Source organism: Tursiops truncatus, chromosome 2, assembly GCF_011762595.2.
Source record: "Tursiops truncatus isolate mTurTru1 chromosome 2, mTurTru1.mat.Y, whole genome shotgun sequence".
Taxonomy (NCBI): Eukaryota; Metazoa; Chordata; class Mammalia; order Artiodactyla; family Delphinidae; genus Tursiops; species Tursiops truncatus.
Genome location: NC_047035.1, coordinates 142,590,752 through 142,610,319, shown reverse-complemented (window position 1 = coordinate 142,610,319; position 19,568 = coordinate 142,590,752). Strand labels below are relative to the sequence as shown.

Sequence of the window (19,568 nt, the reverse complement as noted above, 5' to 3'; positions counted from 1 at the left end):
CCTCTTCCGGTCAAGAGGCAAATGGTGGGTAACTGCGGTTTCGGGCAAGCTCTAGATTTTGCCTGTCTATGGGGTTGGTGGGGCTACGCTAATACGTTATTGACTTTCAGATTTGATCAACATTATGTGGAGCAGAGCTACTTTTGTTGGACCTTTGCTAAGCATCCTCACACACTTTGGCCCATTTAACCTGCTGAAACCATAAAAGGAGGGATAAATAGCCAAAGTTTTTAGACATGAAATGTGGGTCTGGGAAAATTAGGTGATTTGCTCAGAGACTAATATCATCCAAACTGAGAGACCTTTGAGAGTGACAGATCTGGGATAACATCCCGGGAAAACAGAGGTATATCTACCCTGCCAATAAGGGCCAAATACGGAATGAAACCCAGATCTTCTGACTTTAAGGCTAAACCTGCTTATACTGGATGTTTATTCAATACAATACTTGCGAAGTTTGGATTTAGCAGCAGGAAAATAGATACAAAGAGAGGTTTAATAAGTAAAACGCTTTTTTAAAAAAACTTTTGGTTTCTCACATCAGGCAAGACACTTAGCTTCTCTTTTCCTCAGTTTCTTCATATTTAAAATGGAGAAACGTTAAGTAAATGTTTTGTATTATTTTTAATACTGTATTTGTGAAAATATTTTTCAAAATAAGTGGACTCTAAGAATACAGAATTTGAGTAAAGGGATATTACTTTATATTCCATTCCTCCTGCATTTTACTGAACGATTATGAAGAGAGATTGTGTCTTCTGAAGGTATGGGACACCCAGGTTCTTCTTCTTTTTCGTCGTTTGCTTGTATTTTAACAAATAGCACTTTTTGTGGTCCAGTAGGGAAAGCCAGAGATGGAGGGATGGTTAGGGAGCTCTCCGCCGTGTCCCCATGGACACACACTCCATGTCGATCAGATGATCCCTTTCAGCCTTTAGGATCTTTAGGACCATGATTGCCTTGGCTGGGGGCTGCCCTGGGTGAGCAGACCTCCCCTAGGTCTATCTTTCTGGGGGATAGCCGTGCACCTGGGCTCAATGTCCAAGTGAGAGTACGGAAGGAGAGTGGGTAGCTGAAGGCAGGCTCCCCAGCTGTGACACAGCCACTGATGGAAGTCCTCCTCGGGGGTCAGCAGCCTCTCCTCCTAGCCTCCCCACAATCCTCCCCAGCAGCTTATTCTACTGGTTCTTGTGCAGTTTTGTTTGTTTTTCAGTGACCGATAGTGGCCTAAAAATGGACTATTTCCTTCCTCATTCCTTTCTGCAAAATGCTTAGAAAACCATTACTGAAATTACTATATATGTGAAATAGTTCAATTAGAAACTCTTTATGTCCTTTCTTGACTCTTATGACTGTGTTTATTACGGTCATGTCCCATCCAGACTTGGTAAATTAAAATCTTAGCCCAGATTAGATGTAAGCACAGCAGGAAGCTTTGCTACGTACCAAATCATTCCTTGGTTGTAGACTAAATGTAACACGTTCTCTGCTATTTTGAATTCCCCGTATTCAGGCTACAAGAGAAAACGAACTTCTGCATTAAAAAACGTTCCAAATTTCTTTGCATAAACCAGTTCATTAGAGTCAAATACACAGAATTCTCTGCTCGCCTAGATACGTAGAGATCATTGTCTGTGAGGCCATCCCAGCAAATGGTAAATGTAAGAAAGAAATGGGAACTCAGCTTTGTACAGCCTTTCCCTCTTCCCTCACGTGTTTTCTCTCAGCCATGTCAGTTTCCCAGCCCAGCCATCAGGAAAGGATGGATCTGGCCGTACGAACTTCCCCAATGGACACGGCATCTTACTTACAAACTTGCTCTCCAGGTCCCAACACCAGTAGTCACTTAAGTACCGAACGAAAAGTCCTCGGAAGAAGTCTATGAGCAGGATGCTGGCCACAGTGAACAGCATGTCGATGATGGAGAGCTTCAACATCTCCTGCAACACAAGGCGTCCTTGGATGCCACCACGCCCTGCCCTTCCCACTGTCCACCTCTTCCTTGGGGTCCTCCCTTCTCTCTTCATTCCCATGGCTTGAGCCACCGGGCCCCCTCCAATGGCGACTTCATTTTTGGCACATAATAGCTGCTCAACAAATATTTGTTAATTTGAATTTTGATATCTGAGGCCAGCTTTACACAAAGCCAGGGAAAAAGTCTATGGTTCTGAGCCACAGGAGACTACTTGAGGTGTTATCATAGGATATAGTGAAGGTGAAAGGCAGAGGGGTTCAGAGCAGAGTTTGGAGCAGATGCCTCGGTTTAGGGCTTCATTCTGCTTTTTTTTTTTTTTTTGATGTGTATCTTTTTTGAAGTATTTATTGAATCTGTTACAATATCGATTCCGTTTTATATTTTGTTTTTTTGGCACAAGGCATGTGGGATCTTAGCTCCCCGAACAGGGCTGGAACCCTCATCCCCTGAATTGGAAGGCTAAGTCTTAACCACTGGACCACCAGGGAAGTCCCCTTCATTCTTCTTTTACTATCTGTGTTTTGGGGCAAGTTACTTAAACTCTAGTGCTTCAGTTTCCTCATCTCTGCTTCTAAGGATGATAATAAGATTCTAGACTAAGCACTTAGAACAGGGTCAAGCACATCGTTAATACTGCCTGAGTCCTTACACTGATTATAATTCATTTTGAGACCTGGAAAATCCTAATCCCCCACTGAACTTTATTTTCCTTTTCTATAAAATAGAGATAATGACACTTCAGAGAATCACTAGAATTAAGTGATGAAATGGACACGAAAGGGCTTTATAAGGGAACGAGGGAGCCACCTGTCCAACGTATGTCTCCCAGCATTGGCCTTGCGGACTCTGGGTGGAAGCAGTGGTCTTGTTGGCCTCTGAGAGAGGCGAGGTGTAAGTCAGAACATTGGCTTGTTCCAGGGCCCAAGTGCTGTTTCTCCTGAGCCCTATCCCAGGCCCAGGCGTGGACCACTTCTCTTCTCCAGGGGCTGCCCTGGTGACAAAGAAGATGGTAGAATCTATCCAATGAGTTGTGCTATTGGGGGGAGCAGTTTCCTGTGGAGAGAGGGAAGGAAGAAGAAAAGGTTGTCCAGTTATGTGTAAATAAGAATCCATCATGAACACCAAGGATATCACTGCATTGCTTGGGAATAATCTCTTTTTCTTTATCTCTGTTTCTCTCTGTCTCTGACTCTCTGTCTCTCTCTCTCACTATCTCTAGCTTGGTTGATAGCCACTTGACTAGAGTTGGTCCGGTAATGAACATAGAGTTGTAATGAACAGCATTGATTTTTCCCTAGTAAAGTGTCAGAGCCTGTCCTAGGTTACAGCATGTTGTATTTCTCATTCTCACAAGAGTGTCAGGTAAGAATGATTATTCCATGTTACAGATGAAGGGACTGAAGCTCAGCTAGTTGAAGTCAAACGCTCGAGGTCATATTGCTGGGAAGTGGCAGGTAAGGACCCAGTCTACGCAACATCAAAGTCCTGATGCAGAACCATTTCTCCCTGTGGCCTCTTCTGTCTCATAAGCAGCAGGATTTGATGCTAGGAAGGTATGGCTTGGGCAAACAACCCTGAAGAAGCCTCCTACTCCCTGCCTCCTCTTCCCCTACCATTTTGGGATAACCTCACAGGTGGGGCAGGTTTAAAATGACCTCTAAAACTACCCTAGGCTGGGATGGTGAGGGCTGCTCTGAACTGCTCTCCATAAGATATTTATTTTCTCCTGATTTTCTAAGTGAAAATTAGTCCCATGGTCTGCCATTCTCCTGGGATCATTTACAATAGCTGTTGATAACCTTTCCTGATGGAATTCCAGGAAAGAGTGTCAAGAGACCCAGGTTTTCATTCCAGCCCTGTCACTGACTAGCCATACATTCTGGCCTCAGTTTCTTTATCTTGGAAATGAGACCAAATTTCCTATCCTCTGTTGAGAAGACCACAAATGAACTGATTTTTGAACATGATGAACAGAGTGCAAATACTAGCAGTGATATTGACGACACTGATGATGACTCTGTATCTGTGTGTATGTGTGTGTGTGTGTGCATATGTGTATATATGTATGTATTCAATATGTATGTGTATATGTGTGTGTGCATGTGTATATGTGTGTGTGTATGTGCGTGTGTTTGTGTATATGTGCGTGTGTTTGTGTATGTATATGTGTGTGTCTTTGTGTGTCTGTATATGTGTATATATGTGTGTATGTGTGTGTGTTTGTGTGTGTGTGTATATATGTGTGTATGTGCGTGTGTGTATGTGTGTGTGGTGTGGGGGGGGCAGTGGTTGGCTGGGCACGTCCCCAGGACGGAGCACTCACCTCAGTGCTCATGCTGTTAACTTTGTCCAAGAGGGCGATGATCAGACTGTAGAGGTTTCCCAGGTACAGCACAAGGACCCTGAAAGCCACAAGCCCACCTTGAATGACCAGACCACCACTCCATGGTTCTAGACTGACCACAATTTGGGAGTGACCACCATGTTTTGGCTAAGACAGTTGCTGGTTGCCACACTTGGTTTCCTTCAGAATCAGACTGTGGGCATTAAAACAAAATACAGAATTCCAGAATCTACACTGTTTCGAGAGGTCTGGATGGGGTCTGGGAATCCTTTTATCTCCTTACCAGGTGATTCCACTGTAGCCGATCTCTGGATCAGTATTTCAGAGCCGCTGGGATAGCAGACAGTGTGTGAGCTCAGGAAGCGGGGCTCTGAAGTGCAGAGTGAATTATCCATGTCCTGTCCTGTCTTCTGGTTTATAAAGTGATTTTCCAGGCATTATCTCATTTGAGTCTCGCCTGTGAGGTCCATATTATTATAACCCCCACTTAAGGGACAAGGGTATTGAACATGGGGAGGCCTTAAGTCACCTGCTCGGGTTCACACAGTTAAAAAGAGGCAGGTGAGATTTCAGGATCTCAGTGGTCTGGCTCTGAAATACAGGCTGAACCTGTCAGACGGGCTGAATCAGTGAGGGGCTGTGGGCACGTCTACACCTGCTCACAGGTGGGCAACCTTGAGCAGATGGTACCTGCCCGCAGCAGCCTCTATCAGCCAGTGATCCAAGACTTGATGCCCGTTTCCCCGGAGTTGGAAGGTTTGGGGAAACACGTCATGGAGTTTCCCAGGCTGCAGCCTTGGGTCTTAACAGAAACATGTCTGGGAAAATGAGATGAGAAAGGAAAATGGCAGGTTTACAAATCTCTCACAGGACAGTGGTTGGCACTTGGAGAATCATGAAGCCAGTGCCAGTTGGTGAAAAAGAGAAAGCAGATTTAACATGAGGACAAGACTCCAGATGATTGGAACTTTGAGTCGCCCTCATCTCCTCAGGTGTAGAGTTTACCACCTGTGGCCACCAGTGTGCAGGAGTGAGCAGGGAAACAGGGGCTAGGACACCTCCGGGGGCATCATTCTGACTCATCTTGGCTTTCCCTGTGCACTGTGGAGGGATTCCCTTCAGCTTCCCTTTCTATCTCTGTCTTCACCTAACACAGGGCAGGACCCTCAGAGTCGACTTGGCACTTGTTGGCTGAAGGAAGGACCGAGAGAATTTAACCTTCTGCCGTCTTCGTGTCGCATGGCTCTGGTTCTCACTGTGCCCTGAATAGGCTGGTGAGTGAGTTAGTGGAACTAAAGTCATATATCCTACTCTTATTTCTAGAATTAGCCTGAATTCATCAGGGGCAAGTCTCTTGAAGCCCCTGTTTCTCTAGTTTTGAACGAGAATAACGAGGCCAATCTGTATAATAGGACTGCTGTTAGACCAAATGCAATCACAGAATTGATCCTCCCCAGTGCCTGCCATGAGGGAGTTGCTGAGGACAGCACTTCTCTCTCCTAGGTCAACAGAGGAGGTGCCGAGCAGAGCACAGAGACCAGGGTTCAAGCCTGGGGGGCTGGGAGTGCCTTCCAGAGCTACCCTGGGTGAGGGGCTTCCACACACCCCTTGATCTTTCGAGTGATGTTTTTCTATCTCTGAAGTGACAGTTGGACTTCAAGATCGTGGCAAACTACAGCCTTTTAGCCAAACCCTACCCTCTTCTATTTTTGTAATAAAGTTGCAGGGAACTCGGCCACACCCTTTGGATGATGTATTGTCTGTGGCTGGTTTTGTGCTACAACCTCAGAGTTGAGCCACAGAGACCGTGTGACCCGCACAACCAAAAAGATTTACTATTTGGTCCTTTATGGAAAACATTTGCCGACTCCTGAATGGCAGCCATTCTTCCCAAAGTGCTCTGTGGGAAATTTGTTCTGTGGAACGTGATCAAGCATTACAAGGGAAAGCACAAACCAAACACTGTAGACCCGGGAGGGATGGGAGGTAAATCAGCGGGGCTCGGACAGTGCCACCCTCTGCGACAGTCACCCTAACAGAGACGGGGATTTTTCGGGAAGGCAGTGATGATGCCAGCGCTAGAGAAGAAGTGTGGTTTCAGGGGGCTGGCCCCTCTGACCTCCCCCTCCCCCGCCCCTACTCGCCGCCTGCTGTGCTCACATCTGCATTAACCACCTGTATTCACACCCACTGACCATCCCAGCACAGCCCTGATGCCCGAGGCTCCCTGACTTACAAGAACCGCTTTGAGTCTACGCTTTGGGGAATTATTAGCAAAGCACGATGTTCATCTTGCGTCTGGAAAGACAGCATGGGTCTCTCACCTCTCACGGTCAGTCCACTGAGGGACCCAACGTGAGCGATACACGGCACACTGTCCATCATCTTCTTGGTCCTCTTTCTCTTGTATCTGCTTTTTCTGCCTGTTCTCCCCCTTCCCCTCCCCCTCCCCCTCCCTCTCTCCCACCTCCTCTTCCTCCTCTTGTTCTCATCACCACCTTTTCACCCGTTTCTTCCGTCCTGTCCTCCTGGTCCATCCTCTCCAGCCCCCTCCTCTCTCCCTGCTTCCTCTTCCCCCTTCTTCCCACCATTCTCTCTTGTGGTCCCCTGAGTTTCTTGAGATGCAGCCGTAGGGGAAGTCCTGTGCTAAGTTTTGGGGGGAACAAAGCAAGCCCTGGCTCCCGAGGGACTGGGTTCCCACAGTGGGTGGCCGGACGGGTAACCCACAACAAGCCATTTCCCAGCGGGTGGCGGTACCTTGCCAGCTGGAAGCGCAGTGTGGTCCGTGGGTGGTACATCTCCAAGGCGGCGATGAGGTCAAAGGCTGACGGTGCCAGCATGGTGACGAGGGACACCACCACGCTCACCTACCAAGAGAGGGTGTGCCCCACTGAGCTCCTCGGGGACCCGCATCCCAGCCTCCCTCACCTCATAGTTGGTCTGTAGCGTAATGTTTGGTCGGGGAGGGGGGTATTCAGAGGGTCATGCAGTTCTTACATGGAAAACCTCCCCCAAATCTTGGCTAATGAGCTGTTTTCAAAAGGCCACTTTGCCATGGGTTTATCCCTTCTAGGAACACTCCTTAATCTGAAGACACTCGTACATGCCTTTTGAGATTTACTGGTGTTTCTGCCACCTTCTCCAATTACCATCTCATTCTATTTCTACTTCCCTTACCTTGGATGGAAGAAGGAAATAACTGTAACTGTTAAGAATAGAAAAGGGAAGGCTAAGAGGTAATTTAATATTCTTTCTGCACATGGAAGATTAATTATCTAGAGAATTATGCCTGGCTCTTGTTTCTCTGGACTTATGTACTTTCTCTGCAAATGAAAAAGGAGGCTTAGCTGGTACACAAGAGGTGTGAGCTAAAGGAAGAAATAATTTCTGAATTTATCTTTAAAATATCCATCTACACACAAGCCCATATTTATCAATATATAACCCACTTAACTGACATAAAACACGAAGAGGTATGGGAAGAGATTACCTAATGCAGTCTCAGATTTTGAAAAATTATTGTACATTGAGGATAAATTGATAAGTAACATCTTGCCTGCCCACTTTGTTTTTTAAATCCCAAGGATGGTAATCATTTTCATACAAGTGGTCTGAGAGGTAGCATTTGTGCAGGTAAATTGAGCCAAGTGTTCAGGACACGAGTTTTGCAATAAATATTAAGAATTATAAAATTGTTTATAACCTCCCTCTTGGTAATTTTCTATTCATGGGAATATTCCCATAAATGGAGGGGAAAGAGCATTTTAAAAAATAAGCCATACGGGGCTTCCCTGGTGGCGCAGTGGTTGGGAGTCCGCCTGCCGATGCAGGGGACACAGGTTCGCGCCCCGGTCCGGGAAGATCCCACATACCGCGGAGCGGCTGGGCCCGTGAGCCATGGCCGCTGAGCCTGCGCGTCCGGAGCCTGTGCTCCACAACGGGAGAGGCCACAACAGTGAGAGGCCCGCGTACCGCCAAAAAAAAAGAAAAAGAAAAAAATAAGCCATTGGTGTGGGGCTGTTTGGGAAGGATTATTTGTGATTTAGAAATATGGAAAGCACCTAAATGTTCAATAATCCCCACACGGTCAACTTTGACACATGCAATGAAAGACAGTGCAGTTGCCAATGCAAGTCTAGGTGAAGTCGGTTTCTGGAAACATGTATATAAAGGAACACGAAGCCAGAAAAGCAAAGCACAGTCAGCAGCAAAACTCAAACGTAAAGACTGTGCAAATGCCTGAAGGTGTTTTTGAATCAAAATCTTCCTTATTAAGACCAGTGAAATCATTTAGCCAAGGCCGGGTGTTGCCACTCTGGCTCCAAGCTCTTGCAGCCCGTGCTCTAGAAGAAGAAGACTGCAATTTTTCCGTGGAGATGTTTCCAGGGAACCCACTTAAGAAGCACTCAGGAAACAGAGGGGCAGCTACTGTTGTGTGGGTACCTCGTTCTTTTCCCAGAGCGTCAGCTCCTTCTTGGACTGTGCCAGCTTCTGGGACCGATCCACCACGAAGTAGATGAGATAGATGCTCCCAGCCAGCGAGAGAAGCACCAGGATGTTGGCGATGACCCTCAGGCAGATGGTCACTGCCCTGCGGGGAGAGGCAGGTATGAGGACGATATACCGGGCTCTGCACAGGGCACCCTGATGCACAGAAAAGGCCAGTGAAGGATGGGAAGACATTTACTGCCAAGTGGATTCTCTGCCCTGAAGAATCAGTGTTCTTCCCCCACCCCCAGAATCCCTCATTTCCTAAGAGATCAACAGTGAGTTATTAATCTAAGCCATCAGCATCAGTGGGGCTTGAAACACACACACACACACACACACACGTTCTGGAGTCTGAGTATTTGGGCTTCAGTGTTTGCTTTGCCACTTAAAATGGGAGTCCTGTGGCGTATGCACATTTCAGTTACAGGAGCTCAGGTACAGGTGCTCAGGAGAGGGAAGGGGGAGGAAGGAGGGGAGGTAATGATCCTGCCTCTCATTTCACACCATGATTTCAATATTATACCACGTATTTACTTGGGATTGGTTATCTGTCTTTTCCCTCTAGAAAGCAAGTGCTCGATTGTTAAAAGTCTTCTTCACGGCTGTATTCTCAGCTCTTAGAACAGGCCCAGTCCATAGAAGCACTTCATAAATATTTGCTGGAGGAAGAAGTAAAGAAAGGAGCTGGGACACGGGCTCCTCTTTCCTCGCCAGGTCTCACTTCCCAAAGGCCTCTTACAATCAACCGTGTTGCTACTACAGTAAGTCCCCTACATAGGAACCTGCAAGTTGCGAACTTTCAAAGATGCGAACATGCATCTGGAACCTGTACCAGCAACGTCAGGCGTGAGTGACATCACAGCTCGCCCTCCGTCTCCTGTTGCTGACGATCCTTCAGCTCTACCATCTCCCACCTCCTCTCCCTCCTCCAGTCACTAACGTTTCTTTCCTGTTCACTCGATGCCAGCCCCTGGATGCCAGCTGTTGTACTGTGCTACTGTACTTTTCAAGGTACCGTACTGTAAGAGTCAAAATGTTTTATTCTTTGTGTTTGTTTTTTATGTGTTATCTGTGTGAAAAGTATGATAAACCTATTCCAGTACAGTACTAGAGAGCCGATTGTGGCTAACTTTGTTGGACTTACGAACACATTGGACTTACGAACGTGCTCTCGGGACGGAACTCGTTCATATGTAGGGGACTTACTGCGTTTACAGTAAGTTTCCAGTTTTAACTGAAAAAACCCTACTCTTCCTGGAGGAGAATTCACTGACTCCAACTGGCTTATCTTTAAGGCATCTGCTTCCAACTTCGGGGTCAGTCTTAGTCCGTTTTCCCTGAAAGCAGAACCTCAGGCAAAGGTGTGTTTGCGAGGAGTTTTTCTGGGAAGTGATGCCAGGAAGTGTGCGTGAAGTTCTGGGGAGTGAGACCACAGAGGGCAGGCGGCTGCAGGGCCGTCTGAGGGGCCTGTGAGGTGGCATCTCAGAAATGCCTGGCCGGGGTGGGGGGGGGCGTGCAAATGCGAAGCGTTTTCCATCAGCTCCTGTTCCCTGGTTTTCCATCAGCTCCTGTTCCCTGGTGGTCAAGGGCCACTCCAGAGCACTGACTCCCAGTGCTGCACCCAGTCTTTCGGTTGCATGAACACGTGTGGACTGGGATCTTGTGGGTGCCCCACACTGTAGCCTCAGAGGAGCCCTGGGCAGCGAGCAATGGGTACCAGTGGAGGCTCTGAGGGGCATGTGTGCAGCCGGTGGCAGCCTGCACAGCCTGCCTGGCATCAAGGGCTGGAGAAAGAGGTGTGGCCAGGAGGATTTGGAGGGGCACGCGAGGGGTGTACCACCCGCTCCCCACCCTCTGGGTGACCTTGGACAGGTCACAACATCTCCTTCTGCACGGATCTTAGCCTTTCCTCTGCGCAATGAGGAAACTCACTCCCAAATGGAATGCTAAGTGTCACCTTGTCTTCTGGCAGAGGAGAGCTTTCGATAAGGCGTCATAGAGCACCAGAGATGGAAGACTTGAGAGTGAGGTCCATTAACACCACCTTAGTGCTTCTTCACTTCCTCCTGTCCCCAGATCACCCTGTCATCATTTGTAGGGTCATGCTACCCACGTGGTCCCTGAGGCAGGTCCTGCATTTCTGGTCCCCCCTCCCCGCCTCCAGCACTGTTGGTCCTTGTGGCAATTACACCAGAAAATGCACGTGATGGGCTTGCGGGGGAAGTAGGCAGTCACATGCTACTTTTCCCCTGTCTCCATCCTCTTCCTTCCACCTCCTGTTATAATATCCTGGATATCCCAGAATACCTCTTACACATCTATTTTCCTCAAGTTTTGACAGAATCAGGAGGACTCAGGATTTGTGCGTGGAAGAGAGATGAGAATCCGGTTCCTTGTTGATTTGTTTGTTTGTAATAATGAATCATCGAATGAGACGTTTTTTTAACTGGAATGCATTTAGGACGGCAGGAGCTTCCAAATTTGAGGGAACATAAAAACCTCCCCTGAGTTTTGCTTTGCGAGACCTGCTAAGAATGTGGAGCCTTGTCTCTCACTCCCAGAGACGTTAATTCAGTCAATCAGGGTGGGCGCCAAAGGGGTCTGCGTCTGCAGTGCCCACGGGTGATTCTGATGTGGGTGGGCGCTCTCTTTCCTCTGAGAAGCACGGATGGAGTCCCATCCTTTCATTTCATAAGTGAGGAATTAGAGGCCCGGAAAAGTCAAGGGAGTTTCGGGGTCATAGAAGTTAATGACGAAGAGAGGGCTAGAATCCATCTTCTGACACCCTGTGGAGAATCCTTCCCACCACGACACCCTGCTTCCTCTCGGGGGCTGGGTGTTTCCTCCACTCCCCAGGTCTCCAGCACTCCCCAGGACAGGCTTTCTGCACTGTAGGAACTAACCATGGGGCTTAAAGTACCAGTGAGGATGGACCTAGAGACTGTCATACAGAGTGAAGTAAGTCAGAAAGAGAAAAACAAATACCGTATAATATCGCTTATATGTAGAATCTAGAAAAATGGTAGAGATGAACTCATTTGCAAAGCAGAAATAGAGTCACAGATGTAGAGAACAAACTTATGGTCACCAAGGGGGCAGAGAGGGTGGGATGAATTGGGAGATTGGGATTGACTTATACACACTACTGTATATAAAATAGCTAGCTAACGAGAACCTGCTGTGTAGCACATGGAACTCTACTCAATGCTCTGTGGTGATCTAAATGGGAAGGAAATCTAAAAAGGAGGGGATCTATGTCTACCTATAACTGATGCACTTTGCCGTACAGCAGAAACTCATGCAACATTGTAAAGCAACTATACTCCAATAGAAATTAATTTAAAAAAAAGAACCAGTGAGGATATTGGATGAGCAGGCGTGTCCAGCCCAGGAGGACTGGGTCATCGCCTTTCTGTGTCGTCCATTCTGTGGCCAAAGGGCCTCAGCCTCACCAAGGAAGCCCTCACAACCTTGAGAAGAACTCCAAACCCGAGAAGTCACTTTAGAAGTTTTGTCAACAAGCATTGGATACTACTTGTGTCCTAGGACTTTAGAGATTTGTTGCTAAATAAAATTAGTCTTTGCTTAGTTTAACAAACTAGAAATTGGTGCTAAAAATATCTTTTATTATCTAAGCAAAACAATAGGAAGCTGGTCAGCCTCAGACCTCTCACCCTACTGCCAAATCCATGGAAGGAGGAACAACTCCGAAATACTGCTATCGAAAAATTATGGGGTTCCCACATTCCACATTACCAGAAGGACAGGCTTTAAGGAGAAGAACTGCCTGAAAAGGTGTGAAAATGAGATATAGTCTGGTGATTTTTCTACTAAATTAAAACAGCTTATCAGTGAATTCAGGATGGGGAGTCTTCATACATACAGGTTTTTGCTCTTCTTCTTCTCCTGTTCTTCCAGTATAGCCTCCTTTAAAGAAAGACACATATGGTATCAAAAGCTTAGCATCATCGTTAATCATAAATATTCAGAAATAGTTTATGAAAGAAATGACTTATCCAGTATTTTTCATCATAACTTCAATGTCTAGACTCCATCCGATAAGATTCTATTGATATCAGTGCTTTATATGATAATAGATAGATAAAAAAGGAAATTGGGGAATGGGAAAAAGAGGGGAAGGAGTAAATTATTTAGGTCACTGAAATATCTAAATCATTTTTTTTCTCAAAAGGGGGCACCATTGAACTGTCTGTGTTGTTCAGTAGATCCAGGTCTCCGAATGCCTTTGACTGCGTTATCTTCTAAGGTAACACTAAAAGCTTATATCCCTCACATATATGTATTTATTCATTTACAAGTTATGTACACGCAACACGGTAGCAATCCATTATGCAAATGAACAAAGATACACACACTGACATTTTAGAAGGATGAAAGTAAAAAAAAAGAGACTTTCCCGTATTTTTCTCCAGTACACCATCCGATTGTTTGGTGCCTGTTGGAGGCACAGTATGTCACATCTCGGTGCAGACCGTGGCTGCCCTGGTCTGTGAGCACCGTGGGAAGGAGACCACGCTGACTCTCCCAGCAGAGGGCCAGCGGCTCACGCTGTGAAGGCTGTGATCTGCAGAGCCCTGACTCCCGGCAGCCTGAACGGCTCGCTTACTCACCCTGATGCTGTTCACGATGGCAGCGGTTTTGCTCTCTGCCGCCTCTGGGTTTCCAATGAGGTAATCCCAGGCGCAGAACACCCGCCAGCAGAACGTGTAGTTTTCATTGGACGCGCTGGCGAGGCTCATTCGGGAATTCTTAGCCATCCTGCAAAAAAGGACCAGGGAAAACCATAATTTGAAAAGTTACATGCACCTCAATATTCCTTGCAGCACTACAATAGGCAGGACATAGAAGCAACCTAAATGTCCATCATCAGATGAATGGATAAAGAAGATGTGGTACATATATACAATGGAATATTACTCAGCCATAAAAAGGAATGAAATAATGCCATTTGCAGCAACAGGGATGCAAATAGAGGTTATCATACTAAGTGAAGTAAGTCAGACAGAGAAAGACAAATATCATGATATCATTTGTATGGGGAATCTAAAAAAAGGCTACAAATGAACTTATCTACAAAACCGAAATAGAGTTACAGATGTAGAAAATAGACTTATGGTTATGGGGGGGTAAGGGGGAGAGGGATAAATTGGTAGATTGGGATTGACATAGACACACTACTATGTATAAAATAGTTAACTAATAAGGACCTACTGTATAGCACAGGGAACTCTACTCAGTACTCTATAATGACCTATATAGGAAAAGAATCTAAAAAAGAGGGGATATATGTATATGTATAACTGATTCACTTTGCTGTACACCTGAAACTAACACAACATTGTAAATCAATTCTACCCCAATAAAAATTTTTATAAAAAAGGACCAGAAAGGGTCATGTAAGAACAGTGTCAGGAGCAGGTTCAGCCACTAGGGGGCTGCCGCGAGTCCACGCAGAGCAAGGAGCCCCATCTGGATGTGGGCAAGCAGAGTGCCGGCTGGGTTCAACCTCTCTCCTGGCTTGCGTCCTCAGCCAACCCCTTTGAACAGTGTGAAAACAGCAAATTCTTGGGTGAGTCCGGTGCACAAGCTCTCCCGTCACTGGAGGTCAGGAAGTCCCTGAAGGTGTGTGCATCCACTGCATCTCTGTGCGACTGTGATTGTGAAACCAAAGTCTTTACTCTGAGCCGAATCCATCTCCTTGGAGCCCCTGCCCATTGAAGTAACTACCCCACCTCACCGAGCAGAAGCACTTCGGATCCCTCCCTAACACGACTTTCCCTCAGGTGTATGGGAAGGCGGGGGTCACGATCCCTCCTTGGGTGCAAGTTCCCTGTCTTTTAGACCATCTCTCCTGTTAGAAGCTTTTACCACTCTGTCCATCCATACTTCCTGCTCCCGAGTTGACATCAATTTGTCTCTTAAATTGTAACATCTCGCAAAGAGCCCGTGTTCTAGGTGGGGTCATGGGGTCTTGAGGCCATCCAGAGGCTAAGCTGGAAAGCTTCATGGGAACTGAAGGTCCTCAAGTCACTGTGCATCTCCCTAGGTTCTTGTTTGATGATGGTGACGATGGTGATGATGATTGTTCTTTTTTTAATCCCAGCCCCTTCTACCTGCACTTTGCAAAGATGCCACAAGGGGCAGTGTGATGAAGACGTACTGGTACACACGCATCCGAGGGAAGTAGCAGGTGAGCCAAGAGGGTGGGGGCCCGCTTCTCCTTGGGCTCAGAGCCTCTCTGTCACTCTGCATTTATCTAGCTCCTACACAGAAGCACAGAATGGAACAGCCTTAAGGGAACCTGGTGACATTCTGAGCCAACCTGCCCATTTTACAGATGAGGCCCCAGCCAGTCTGCTTCCTTTGCACTGCGCCCTGCTTTCAATAACCAACTACATGTTTGAACTGCATCACAACACAGACGAGACTGGCCTTTACGTAATTTGTAACTAGGTCACAGGCAAACAAATAGTCGAAGGAGGATGCTTTGCTTTCTGCAACCTCTGGTCACCTAACCCATCTCATTCACCTCTCTTTTAGTGCAGTTCCTATGAGACAGGCTAGGACCTGGGACCCTCTGCTGCAGTGCTGCAATGTTTGCACATGGACACACCTCCCCATGAGCAACAAAATACAAAGAAACTGTATGGGACTAAAAATAACTGTGTGCTTGTGCAGCTGGGGCAAATTCTGGACCCAAAAGATACAAAGAGACCCAAAAAACCCAACTGCCACTTTTGAAGAGCCTGGAGCAAAAACAGGGTGTCGGGAGCAAAAGCAGGGGGCTGCGCATGACCCCTGCACACACCACCACCTAAGGGGTGGGCAAAACACCTAAGCCACACCCCTGGCCCGACCCCTGGACACAGCCCTACCCTCACCCCATATAAGAAACAAGCTTGCCCCCCTTCAGGGAGCAAGGGAACCTGTTGTTTGCTTTTGCTCCCTGCTGCTGCAGAAGGGGCCCTGGTAAGGCCTTGCCTGAATTTCTTGTTTGGCCTCTCGTCAATTTCTATCGGCTGCGGAAGGCCAGGAACCCTGGTCGGTAACATCTACATTGTCTAAACTGATGTTACCTGGTAGGTCTATTTGATTCTTGTCTCTCCAGACCCAACACAGAACCTGGCACAAAGCTTCAAGTGTTCGATCAGTGTCGGTTAAAATGAGCATTTATCTCTTTTATCTGTGGTCTCCTCATCTGGAAAATGGCCTTGACTTTACAGGGTGAGTGACAAGATGAAATGAGATCGTATGTATCATTTTGGCATGTATTTTGAGAAACTGAACAGACATACTTTTTTAAGAGAATGATGAAGCTGTAAGCGAACACTGCCATCCCCACCAGGAAATAGGCCAAGGGCAGCCGGTAGCCAGCCCTCCCGATCCTTCTCTCCCTGCCATAGTAGCCATAGAAGAGGACTGAGTATTGGAGGTAACCCTGCAAAGAGAGCACTCAGTGTCACTTCTGACTCCCAGGTCCCAGAACATTCACCACCCGCCTCGAGACAAAAGTGTGGCCAAGCCTGAACCTCACCCCCAGGGACCAGACGGTGTCCAGATCTTGGGCAGACGCAGTGTGCTCCTTGGGGATGGTCTTGCTGGCTGTGCTTCCAAAGGGTTGGCCTGCAATGAGCTGGTGAGAGAGGAAAGGATGTCACACGGTCCTCTGGGTGGGAAGGGACCAGAAGAAAAGGGGCCACTGATCTCCGTGCACCTCTGAAGATGCTGCACATATGAGGTCCCTAGGGGGTGGATTCTCCTTGATACTCATGGATGAGACATTAATCATGAGTGGCCAGATTTTCTCTTTGCCTGATCGGGGCCTGTCTGGGTGTACTCTCTCTAGGCTGGACGTGGCTTCTGTGGGTGGATGACTGAAGCCACTGGGTTTCTAGAATGGCATGGGACATGGCCCCATTTACTTTACAAGGATGAATTTTAGTTGAAAAGTGGTTTTTATTTTAACACAATGTCTGCAAACTGTCCCATAAGCCAAATCTAGCCTGTCGCCACTTTTTGTGTGGCCCGAGAGCTAAGGTTGGTTTGTGCATTTTTAAATGGTTGGGAAAAAAAAACCAAAGAAGAGTAGTATTTTGTGACACATAAGAATGATGGGAACTTCAAATTTCTGTATCTATAAATAAAACTTTATTAGAATACAGCCACACTTATTAGTTACCTAATGTCTATGGCTGCTTTCGTACTACACGGTAGATTTGAGAAGTTGTGACAAACCATATGGCCCACAAAGCCTAAAATATTTACTCTCTGGCCCTTTGCCGAAAAAGTTCGCCAGGCCCTTTTTTTTTTTTTTTTTTTTTGCGGTACGCGGGCCTCTCACTGGGTGGCCTCTCCCGTTGCGGAGCACAGGCTCCGGACGCACAGGCTCAGCAGCCATGGCTCACGGACCCAGGCGCTCCGCGGCATGTGGGATCTTCGCGGACCGGGGCACGAACCCGTGACCCCTGCATCGGCAGGTGGACTCTCAACCACTGCGCCACCAGGGAAGCCCTGCCAGGCGCTATTTTCACACACAGATTATCCTTCCCATGAGGATAATGAGTGCGGTTGTCTAATGCTATGGCTCTAAACGTCTCTACTTTTTAACAAATGGCACTTTTAAACTCACCGGAAATAGTTCTTACCTCTGGAACGACAATAAAAGCACCTGTCATAATCGTGAGCACAATATTAATTCCGAATAACCATCTCAAGAATATGAAATAAGAGGCAACACCAGATCCAAAATGACCTAAAGAAAGATAATGAGAACGGTTTATAGAAAATCCTCCCAGTGTAAGAAGTTCTCTGTAAAGCAACACTGTAATTTTTCTTACAGCAGCAGGACATAGACTAAGAATGCCATAATTGAACCTATCAGGGTGTTGTCCCACGATGATCATTTAGAAGGATTAAGATGTTCATTAATGTCTCCCAGTCATATACACAGATCCCTAATCCCTAATGGATTACTTTCCCTAAGGTCATATTGATCGAAAATGCTTTTATCAAATTTACATTTCACCTATGTTCAGAAGTATCAGCATCTTTTGAGAATTTAATATATTTCTTTTCTATTTTGCATAGTTCTGAAAGTTCCAAGGATATTCTAAGGATTCTTTTGTCTTAATTTCAAAAGAAATAACAGTATGTTACATGTTAACATTAACACCTCACATGGTGTTAGATGGGTGAAGGGGTTATGAGAATTCTCTTTGTCACTCTTCCATGCATCTAAACTTATTCTAAAATAAAAAGTGTAGTTAAAAACAAATTTCTATTGAGAAAACAAGGGGGCATAGAAGAAGTTGGATTGGGATATGCGTGATACTTGTGATGACTTTCTGGACTTGTATCATACTTTGGAAGAATAACGTCTTGAAATTTTATTTCAAATCTAGCTTATGTTTCATAATAGGTAGGAAAACACAAAACATCACAAAGAAGACCCAAAAATGACCTACTGCCAGGTTACTAAATTAAAATCACTACCAGAATTACTTTCTAGTAAATTTTTAGGGGAACCCTCCATTTTCATTCTATATGTGTATTTTTTTTGTATAAAATTGGCATATCTCTATAATATGCACCTTGAGCTATCAATATATTATGAGCATTTTCTCATACAAAATATCTCCCTATAAAATGAATTTTATTGTTCCAGCAAACCAATTTTACATAATTGATTTAACTTATCCCCCACTACTTGACACTTAGGAAGTTTCTAACTTTTCACTAGGGTAAATAATTCTGCAAGAATCAATTTCTGTCTAAGGTCAGATTTCCTGGAAGCAGAGTCTGAGAAAAGGATTCAGCTAACATGATATATTGAGGAAGTGCTCTCAGGATAAAGGGGGTGAGGGGGTCAAGGAAGGTCAGGGGAAAGAGCTAAGCAAAGATGGCGTCTCAGCTGGAGCCCAGCTTAGCCTTATCCCATGGGGACCTTTGGAGGGCAAGTTGCATCATAAGTTGGTTCCACTTTGAACAAAAAGCTGGACTTGAATACCCCTTTGTCATTGCCTCTAGGCTACCCATTGGGTCTGGGGGAGCAGGTGATGAGTGCCCACCATCTGGAACAATGTGGGCCAAGGCTCATCCTCTAGAGAAGGAGACAGCTATGAGCTATAGCAGCCAACATTCAGAGCAGCTGAGAAAAAGTGGACCAGCCAAGTAAAGGGATCTGGGCTGGGCACCAAGTGTGTCCACACAGCCTAGTGCATTGATTTTGTTGTGGCTGTTGTTTTCTCTGGTTGTTAAGGAGTGGAAGAGTTCTATCAAAGAGTACAAACATTTTGAAGACGTTTGGTCCAAATTATAACTTTCCCCTAGAAACATCATCCCAATTGACATTTCCACCAGCTGGTATTTAATTCCACTTCAATGTTGAAAATTTTTTCCCCCCTCAATTTGTCATCTTTTAGATCTGTTTATTTTTTATGTATGTAAAATTTCTTTGATGTATAGTTAAATACAACAGTACTTTCCTTGATGATTCCTTCTTTACTTTTATAATTTGACAGGCTTCCATTCTGAGATCACATTACTTATATTTCTTTTAATTCTCTCATGGCTTCCTATTTTCTATTTAAATATTTAATGGAACTTTGAAATGAAAGATCTAATGTTATTCTTTAAAACAGTTGAATTGTTCCAGCATCATTTATGGTGCTGGGGTACACTGTTTCAATTCTTGTAGCTTTTATAATGTATTTTAACATTTTGGTTATACAAGTTCAT

The 19,568-nt window shown here is 45.8% G+C and overlaps 1 protein-coding gene across 1 annotated transcript in view; it reads right to left on the bottom strand.

Moving 5' to 3' along the window:
- Window positions 1-19,568, bottom strand: part of TMC3 (transmembrane channel like 3) — a 44,080-nt gene that overhangs the window by 13,057 nt on the left and 11,455 nt on the right. The window contains exons 5-15 of the mRNA XM_019945647.3: window positions 17,477-17,583; window positions 16,366-16,464; window positions 16,127-16,269; window positions 13,442-13,589; window positions 12,694-12,737; window positions 8,763-8,910; window positions 7,077-7,186; window positions 4,299-4,377; window positions 2,783-3,028; window positions 1,812-1,940; window positions 1,447-1,514 (exon numbers count right to left, since the gene is read on the bottom strand). Of these exons, the coding sequence (XP_019801206.1) occupies window positions 1,447-1,514; window positions 1,812-1,940; window positions 2,783-3,028; window positions 4,299-4,377; window positions 7,077-7,186; window positions 8,763-8,910; window positions 12,694-12,737; window positions 13,442-13,589; window positions 16,127-16,269; window positions 16,366-16,464; window positions 17,477-17,583 (1,321 nt within the window). The remainder of the gene's footprint in view (window positions 1-1,446; window positions 1,515-1,811; window positions 1,941-2,782; window positions 3,029-4,298; window positions 4,378-7,076; window positions 7,187-8,762; window positions 8,911-12,693; window positions 12,738-13,441; window positions 13,590-16,126; window positions 16,270-16,365; window positions 16,465-17,476; window positions 17,584-19,568) is intronic.